Source organism: Xyrauchen texanus, chromosome 47 (assembly GCF_025860055.1).
Source record: "Xyrauchen texanus isolate HMW12.3.18 chromosome 47, RBS_HiC_50CHRs, whole genome shotgun sequence".
NCBI classification, from domain to species: Eukaryota; Metazoa; Chordata; class Actinopteri; order Cypriniformes; family Catostomidae; genus Xyrauchen; species Xyrauchen texanus.
The window spans coordinates 278623-288622 of NC_068322.1; the positions used below are offsets into that span (position 1 = coordinate 278623).

A 10000-nucleotide genomic window follows, 5' to 3' on the forward strand; every position below is an offset into this window, starting at 1 on the left:
TGTGTAAGTGTTTATTCATATTTCAGACGAAAACCTTCCTGCAACCTTCAGGGAACGTTAGTTATGGTATGGTTATATAAATGAAACCTAAAGAGAACGTTCTTAGAACGTTAGGAATACTTCTGGAAAATACTAGAACCAAATACTAACGTTAGAACAACGTTCTGTGTTGGTTGTGTAAGTGTTTATTCATATTTCAGACGAAAACCTTCCTGCAACCTTCAGGGAACGTTAGTTATGGTATGGTTATATAAATGAAACCTAAAGAGAACGTTCTTAGAACGTTAGGAATACTTCTGTAAAATACTAGAACCATATACTAACGTTAGGACAACGTTCTGTGTTGGTTGTGTAAGTGTTCAGTGTTTGCTGGTACACTGAATGTTGTTTTGAGCCGTAATTCTGTTTGATGTAATTGAACTCTTATAAATGTGTTCTGCAGATGGTTGGTGGTAAAGTGAAGAAACCGGGCAAACGCGGCCGCAAACCAGCGAAGATCGATCTGAAGGCGAAGCTGGAGAGGAGTCGGCAGAGCGCCCGCGAGTGTCGCGCCAGGAAGAAGCTGCGGTACCAGTATCTGGAGGAGCTGGTGTCCAGTAAAGAGAGAGCCATCTGTGCCCTCCGAGAGGAACTAGACATGGTAAACATCTGCTCAAACACTTCCTGTCTGTGAGCCACAGTGTTGTGACCTGCAGGTGTGTTCATATGTGTGTGTGTGTGTGTGCAGTATAAGCAGTGGTGTTTGGCAATGGATCAGGGGAAAATCCCGTCTGAAATTAAAGCTCTTTTAACCGGAGACGATCAGAAGCCGCCGCAGAGCTCCAGCAACAAAACACCCAAGAACGGCAAGTACCACCAGAACAAGACGTCTTAGACGCACAGAAGACACGTAACCCAGTATTGGTTCTGTATGTTAATGCTCACAGTGTTCACCAGACGCTTCATTTATCAGCTTTGACTCGTAGTTTGTTAGTAACGTGACGTCTCCGAGTTCAACAAGCTTTCTGTTTCCATTCCCGGACGTCAGACTGATGCGTCTATAATTCCAGTTCCAGCGGTGTGATTTCTAACATTTCTTCTTCTTTTATATATTTATTGTTGTAACTGTTCTCGCACCCAAATCATTTCTAATGTAGTTCATTCATAGAGACGAAAGAGATGGGAGCGTTTCTATTCATATGACCGAATGTGTGTGTTATAACTGTTATTCACTAACATTATAAAGCCTTTATAAAGGCAGAAATCAGAACGTCTTGCTGCACTTTACACGCGAGGAGGAGCTCAACGATAGCACTTACTTTTGTAAAGATGGAGTCTGTGGATGGATGTGTCAGGAAATGTATTTTTGTCACTAACTGAACTTTAAAAGCACTTTGAGATCTGTGTGTGAGGTTCATCTTTTGAAGCTTTTGGCCGGTTTGACAAAATGAATAAATGAAAAGATATTGAATCCTGAGCAGGTAATAAAAGTCATTTATTTTAGACTTTGTTTAGAGCTTAAATGTATATTTTTTATATGACATGATGTATGAAATGTGGATTGTGATTGTGTTACATTTAGCATTGTCTGATACAACAATGTAACAGTGTACAGTTGTTCTGTGATCATGAATATTAATCATCCTGGATCTTATTTTGCATCATGTTGCGCTCACGCTTCTGATTAGTGTGGTTTATTAAGTCATATTAATGTGTTTTTGTGATTTATAAAGAATGCTTTGATTTGGCCAATCAACACTGTTCAGACATCAAAGTGTCACGATTATCTTTCCTAAACTTCTGCAGAAGACTCAGATATATAATATACATACAGCGATCAGCCACAACATTAAAACCACCTGCCTAATATACTCACATAAGCGCTCTGTATAATAGTGTTGAGATGTGGGATGGCACAATATTAATGTTGTCTGATCGCTGTATGTGAACTTCAAACGCCACAAATGTGAAACATTGTTTCTAACATAATCGGATAAATGAGCGCTTCATGTTCTAATTCTGCTTTCCTTCTGTGTTTGTGTCCCGCTGCAGCGCTACTTTTGTATCAAACACACAGAATATGTTGTTGTAATTCAGACGTTGTTTCATTGTATCCTGTTATCCTGAAATAGAAACTGTGTGTGTGTGTGTGTGTGTGTTTCATTAAAGCCCTTTGCTTTCATACAGAGTAACAATAGTCTGTCGTCATCCGTGACTGAACATCACACAAACACTGTCAGTGGACTAAAGGTCTTCAGTTGCTTTATTAGTACTGCAGGGATAAACTTATTAAAGGTTATATACAGTGTAAAACAGACGTGACGTCACATCAGGTTTATAAACAGCACTGAGAAATCTCTTCATGACACGCAGAGCTTCATATTGCACGGCTCTCTATAATACTCCATTCTGATTGGTCAGTCATGGCATCTAGCGGTCTGATATATGTGAATAACAGCCACACATCTGAAGTCACATCAGCTCATCTGAGTCATCTTTCCTATCTGAGCGAGTGACCAGTCAGGTCTCCTTAGCAACCAAATTGGCCCAGTTACATGGGATAACCAAATAGTCCCGGTTGCTAGGGAGGGTAGAGTGACATGGGGTAACCAAATTGGCCCGGTTGCTAGGGAGGGTAGAGTCACATGGGGTAACCAAATTGGCCCGGTTGCTAGGGAGGGTAGAGTCACATGGGGTAACCAAATTGGCCCGGTTGCTAGGGAGGGTAGAGTCACATGGGGTAACCAAATTGGCCCGGTTGCTAGGGAGGGTAGAGTCACATGGGATAACCAAATTGGCCCGGTTGCTAGGGAGGGTAGAGTCACATGGGGTAACCAAATTGGCCGGTTGCTAGGGATGGTAGAGTCACATGGGGTAACCAAATTGGCCCGGTTGCTAGGGAGGGTAGAGTCACATGGGGTAACCAAATTGGCCCGGTTGCTAGGGAGGGTAGAGTCACATGGGATAACCAAATTGGCCCGGTTGCTAGGGAGGGTAGAGTCACATGGGGTAACCAAATTGGCCCGGTTGCTAGGGAGGGTAGAGTCACATGGGGTAACCAAATTGGCCCGGTTGCTAGGGAGGGTAGAGTCACATGGGGTAACCAAATTGTCCCTGTTGCTAGGGAAGGTACAGTCACATGGGGTAACCAAATTGGCCCGGTTGCTAGGGAGGGTACAGTCACATGGGGTAACCAAATTGGCCCGGTTGCTAGGGAGGGTAGAGTCACATGGGGTAACCAAATTGGCCCAGTTGCTAGGGAGGGTAGAGTCACATGGGGTAACCAAATTGGCCCGGTTGCTAGGGAGGGTACGAGGACTTAGAGCGGATTGGGCGTTACATAATTGGGGAGAAAAAGAAATTTCTACTCAATATTTCATATTTATTTATATATCAGGCAAGTTGCTCCGTCTCTAAAAGCTGATGTCATCAATCCTCCTTTTTAATCTACCTGTCAGTAATGGGGCTTTTCCGCTGCACGGTACGACTCGACTCTGCTCGCTTTTTGGGGGGTTTCCACTGTGGGTAGTTCCTGGTACCAGATACTTTTTTTTAGTGCCACCTCAGTCGAGGTTCCAAGCGAGCCGAGCCGACACTAAATGTGACGTCAAAATCCTGCAGATCAAACTGTAAAGTGACTACATGACCATCAAGGACAAGTGGAAGTGTTTTCGACCACATGGACGCTCTCTAGACCGGCGAGCAATGGGACGGAGAGTGCGCTGGACTCGTCCACAATGGAGGATGGGACGTTTCATTACGTTATCTCTATATTCTGCTCTATATAAGCTTCACTTTATTTAGTTGAACAGCTACTGGAAAGCTTCTAAAACAACCAATTTAACTGTTACACTTCATGCAACAACTGCTTGTATGCAGCACAATGAGCTAGCAGCTAACCGCTAGCGCTCGTGTTATTGGTTATGGTCAGTAATGTTTGTGTCGCGTTTAAGATGATGTCACGGCTGTAGAGGTGGCGCAACTATGACGATCAGCCTATAATCCCGCCCACATTGAGGCGGCACTAAACTGCAGCGGAAATGCAAACTCAGAAAAGTAAAGCGAGTCGAGTTGAACCGTAACGTGCAGCGGAAAACTGCCAATAGACACTTTACACCATCCAATCAATTCCTCATGGAGTAAATCAAGTCCTGAACTACATTTATTTCTCATCAGGGCCTAAAAACGAGATGTTTTTAATTTTAGTAGGTCTTGAGCAGAAAGCGGTATTTTTTGTTTTGTTTTTGTTTCTGTTCGGAACGAAATTTTTTGAGCAACAGGTAATTGGTGTAATTCCGAAAATCGACGGTGATAAACCATTTACACTTTGGTTTTCATGAATAAAATTTGTGGAACGAAATTAACCAGTTACCAACGTTTTCACTCGGAACAATAAAAGAGAGTTTTCTGTTTTCGGTTCCTGGAATGTTTTCAGTCCCTGTTTCTCAATGAATATTCAGAAATATGTGGCGTTATGGGGAGTGAACTGGGTTATGAATCCCGTTTCATGTTGACTTTAACTCTTTATTGACCTGGAGCTGAACCAATCACCATGAGTCGAGGATATCCACAGACAATAGATGTTCATTTTACTCACATATAATGTTTAATTGTAAAATCATGTTGACATGTCCGTGTTGTGAACACATACAGTATCACAGTGAGAGACGAAATTCATCTGTAACTACAGGCACAAAAACACAAACGTCCAAGATGAACACCAACCCTGTTCCGCACTAACAGGCCACCGTAGGATCATCAGACAAACCAGAATCACAAACAGAGAATCATAGAAAGCTCAAAGCATTTCCTTCATTTCATAAACGTTACAGACCGCGATGATGACGATGTTTATAGCTGCTTACGTGAGACTTTCTTTGTGTCGTCACAGATTTGTCTCTAAACTCAGTTAGCACCACAGTTTTGACATTTCAACAGATTGGACTAAATGCGTCATGTCCACTTTGCAGGACAGAAATGACCCGAATCGCTTTGGGCGGTTATATCAAACGTCCCAGACTCTTCTATACAAATGTGTTTGGTGGGTTGGTGCTAATCGGCCATGCTAACTTCTTCTCCTTTGCTTCCCGGTCAAACGTATCATAAACGGAGTCTTTGATGAGAGTTTTTGCCGGCACGGGAATATCAACCACGCCAACGTAGTTCTTTTTAGCGATTCGCGAGCTGGCGGTGATGGTGTACGCGTTGCTACGGTAACATTTCGTGGATGACATGCAGAAAGTTTCTCTCATGCCGCGTCTGAAGTTGGCGTTGTATACGGAGTAAAGCGTCGGCTTGGAAGCCGTCGAGCTGAACGAGATCCAGGCCACAGTGATGAAGAACAGCGCCCCCTGTCTGCCGGAACCAGACGTCTCCTTTGGGTGCCACAGCTGAGCGATGTAAAACGGCGTCCAGGTGAGCAGGAACATCAGATTGAGCATCAGGAACATCTTTATGGTTTTGACTTTCGTTCTGGGGACGATGTTCATGGTTCTGCGGACTGTCCGCCCGTCGGCGCTGATTCTCCAGATGTATCGGATCACTCTCTGGTAGAACGACAGGATGAGAAGCGCTGGAACCAGGAACCCAAACAGCAGGTGCTGCTGATCAGCGTACGCCAGCCCGTCCCAGCTGTCCGGTAAAAAAAGTCACAGTGACCTTGAGTCGGGGTGAAGACGAGCCGTAGAAAAACAGACACGGCGATATAAAAGCCGCATCGAAGATCCAAGACGCCAGAATCATCCGTTTGGCTTTCTCACGGGACACTTTGAAACTCAACGGGTAAACGATGGTGTAGAAACGGTCGACACAGATGGACAGAAGCACATACACCTGGACGCCTGGACACAAGTGCTGCAGGTAACGCACGGCTTTACACGCGGCGGGCGGTCAGAGGCCAGTGACCCGCACACACCTGCAGTAGAATAAACGGTGCACACGCGAGACTCAACAGAAGGTCAGAACACGCCATCGACACCACAAAGTAGTTAGTAGTGGACTGAGTTCTGCGGCTGCGGTGAATCACCAGACACACCAGCGAGTTGCCCAGCACCGAGATCACCCAGAACAGCCCAAAGATCAGCCCGAGAACGGTGACCTCACCCGGGGTCAGATCGTACGAGGTCAGGGAGCCGTTGCTCTGGAGAGAGGAGACGGATGACGGTGCATCCAGTCTGTAGAGGACGGGTGTTGGTGAAGCGCCCGGCGGGGTCGAGGGGTCGATCCTGTCAGAGCGGTTGATGGTCGTGTTGAAGAGCAGGCCGGAGTGATAAGAGGGCTTCACACCCTCCACAGACAGGAAGTACACCATCTCCTTCACTGCGGCAGATCACAGCTGAAAGACACAACACAAACAAACGTTTGTTTATCATGAAGACAGACAGACAGACAGATACACTCTGGCACGAGGGTCAAGGTCACGAAGGGTGTGCAGTGACCTTTTCCCCTCCTGATTTCAGACCAGGCGAGGGATCCGACGATGCTTACAGAACTTTGAAGCTCCATAAAGCACATAAATGCAGCATATAAGTAATCCATAAGACTCCAGCGGTGTAATCCATGTGTTCAGAAGTGATTTAGTTGGTTTTGGGTGAAAACAAACCAAACTGTATCTCATTTTCTCTGTATCTCTTGCCATTGCAATCTCTGGGCACGATCATGATCTCAAGCTTGATTTCACTTTCTAGTGCTTGACGCATGCACAGCTATTAGACGTGTAATCAAACTTGAAATCCTGATCACCAAGGAGACCGCTAATGTCAAAATTTATAGTAAAAAAAAGGAGTTATATTTTGGTCTATTGTCACCCAAAAACCAATTTGATCCATTCAGAAGACATTGATGAAACCACTGGAGTCTTATTGATTACTCTTATGCTACATTTATGTGCTTTTGGAGCTTTAGAGGTCCGGTCACCATTCACTTGCATTGAATTGACCTACATAACAGAAATATTCTTCTGAAAATCTTTTTTTGTTTGTGTGCGAGGGAGAAAAAAATGTCATACACATCTTGAATTGAATATATTAGATATGAGAAAATGATGAGAGAATTTTCATTTTTAAACAAACTATCCCTTTAACGGCACATTCAAGTCACATCAGAATGATTATGGGATTATGGGGCCAATAAGCAACCACTCAGAACACGCTGGCAACCGCATAGCAATGTGCTGAAACACAGTTAAAAAACTTAACAGCATAGCAACAACCTGTCAACCAGACAGAACACCCTGGCAACTGCATAGCAATGTGCTGAAACACAGTTAAAACAACTTAACAGCATAGAAACAACCTGTCAACCAGATAGAACACCCTGGCAACCGCATAGCAATGTGCTGAAACACAGTTAAAAAACCTTAACAGCATAGCAACAACCTGACAAACAGATAGAACACCCTGGCAACTGCATGAGCAATGTGCTGAAACGCAGTTAAAAAACTTAACAGCATAGCAACAACCTGACAACCAGATAGAACACCCTGGCAACTGCATAGCAATGTGCTGAAATGCAGTTAAAACAACTTAACAGCATAGCAACACCCTGGCAACTGCATAGCAATGTGCTGAAACACAGTTAAAAAACTTAACAGCATAGCAACAACCTGACAAACAGATAGAACACCCTGGCAACTGCATAGCAATGTGCTGAAATGAAGTTAAAACAACTTAACAGCATAGCAACAACCTGACAACCAGATAGAACACCCTGGCGACTGCATAGACAATGTGCTGAAATGCAGTTAAAACAACTTAACAGCATAGCAACACCCTGACAACCACCCAGAACACCCTGGCAACTGCATGAGCAATGTGCTGAAACGCAGTTAAAAAACTTAACAGCATAGCAACAACCTGACAAACAGATAGAACACCCTGGCAACTGCATAGCAATGTGCTGAAACACAGTTAAAACACCTTAACAGCATAGCAACAACCTGACAACCAGATAGAACACCCTGGCAACTGCATAGCAATGTGCTGAAACAGAGTTAAAGCAAATTAATTGCATAGCAACAACCTGACAACCACCCAGAACACCCTGGCAACTGCATGAGCAATGTGCTGAAACACTGTTAAAAAACTTAACAGCATAGCAACAACCTGACAAACAGATAGAACACCCTGGCAACTGCATAGCAATGTGCTGAAACACAGTTAAAACACCTTAACAGCATAGCAACAACCTGACAACCAGATAGAACACCCTGGCAACTGCATAGCAATGTGCTGAAACAGAGTTAAAGCAAATTAATTGCATAGCAACAACCTGACAACCACCCAGAACACCCTGGCAACTGCATAGACAATGTGCTGAAACACAGTTAAAAAACTTAACAGCATAGCAACAACCTGACAAACAGATAGAACACCCTGGCAACTGTATAGCAATGTGCTGAAACACAGTTAAAACACCTTAACAGCATAGCAACAACCTGACAACCAGATAGAACACCCTGGCAACTGCATAGCAATGTGCTGAAACAGAGTTAAAGCAAATTAATTGCATAGCAACAACCTGACAACCACCCAGAACACCCTGGCAACTGCATGAGCAATGTGCTGAAACACAGTTAAAACACCTTAACAGCATAGCAACAACCTGTCAACCAGATAGAACACCCTGGCAACTGCATAGCAATGTGCTGAAACACAGTTAAAACACCTTAACAGCATAGCAACAACCTGACAACCACCTAGAACACCCTGGCAACCGCAGAGACAATGTGCTGAAACACAGTTAAAAAACTTAACAGCATAACAACAACCTGTCAACCAGATAGAACACCCTGGCAACCGCGATAGCAATGTGCTGAAACACAGTTAAAACAACTTAACAGCATAGCAACAACCTGACAACCAGATAGAACACCCTGGCAACTGCATGAGCAATGTGCTGAAACAGAGTTAAAGCAAATTAATTGCATAGCAACAACCTGACAACCACCCAGAACACCCTGGCAACTGCATGGCAATGTGCTGAAACACAGTTAAAACACCTTAACAGCATAGCAACAACCTGACAACCACCTAGAACACCCTGGCAACCGCATGGCAATGTGCTGAAACACAGTTAAAAAACTTAACAGCATAACAACAACCTGTCAACCAGATAGAACACCCTGGCAACTGCATGAGCAATGTGCTGAAACACAGTTAAAACAACTTAACAGCATAACAACAACCTGTCAACCAGATAGAATACCCTGGCAACTGCATGAGCAATGTGCTGAAACACAGTTAAAACACCTTAACAGCATAGCAACAACCTGACAACCACCTAGAACACCCTGGCAACCGCGAGAGCAATGTGCTGAAACACAGTTAAAAAACTTAACAGCATAACAACAACCTGTCAACCAGATAGAACACCCTGGCAACCGCGATAGCAATGTGCTGAAACACAGTTAAAACAACTTAACAGCATAGCAACAACCTGACAAACAGATAGAACACCCTGGCAACTGCATAGCAATGTGCTGAAACACAGTTAAAACACCTTAACAGCATAGCAACAACCTGACAACCACCTGGAACACCCTGGCAACCGCGAGAGCAATGTGCTGAAACACAGTTAAAAAACTTAACAGCATAACAACAACCTGTCAACCAGATAGAACACCCTGGCAACCGCATAGCAATGTGCTGAAACACAGTTAAAACAACTTAACAGCATAGCAACAACCTGTCAACCAGATAGAACACCCTGGCAACTGCATGAGCAGTAGTGCTGAAACACAGTTAAAACACCTTAACAGCATAGCAACAACCTGACAACCACCTAGAACACCCTGGCAACGCGCAGAGCAATGTGCTGAAACACAGTTAAAAAACTTAACAGCATAACAACAACCTGTCAACCAGATAGAACACCCTGGCAACTGCATAGCAATGTGCTGAAACACAGTTAAAACACCTTAACAGCATAGCAACAACCTGACAACCACCTAGAACACCCTGGCAACCGCAGAGCAATGTGCTGAAACACAGTTAAAAAACTTAACAGCATAACAACAACCTGT

At 44.1% G+C, this 10000-nt stretch overlaps 1 protein-coding gene and 1 pseudogene across 1 annotated transcript in view; one reads left to right on the top strand and one right to left on the bottom strand.

The window, feature by feature from the left end:
* LOC127638968 (cAMP-responsive element-binding protein-like 2) overlaps positions 1–2162 on the top strand; it is a 3437-nt gene extending 1275 nt beyond the window's left edge. Inside the window, exons 2-3 of the mRNA XM_052120759.1 lie at positions 443–640; positions 728–2162. Of these exons, the coding sequence (XP_051976719.1) occupies positions 443–640; positions 728–874 (345 nt within the window). The 3' untranslated portion in view covers positions 875–2162. The remainder of the gene's footprint in view (positions 1–442; positions 641–727) is intronic.
* A 2455-nt stretch (positions 2163–4617) lies between these two features.
* The window catches only part of LOC127638954 (probable G-protein coupled receptor 19), an 11943-nt pseudogene continuing 6560 nt past the window's right edge, over positions 4618–10000 (bottom strand).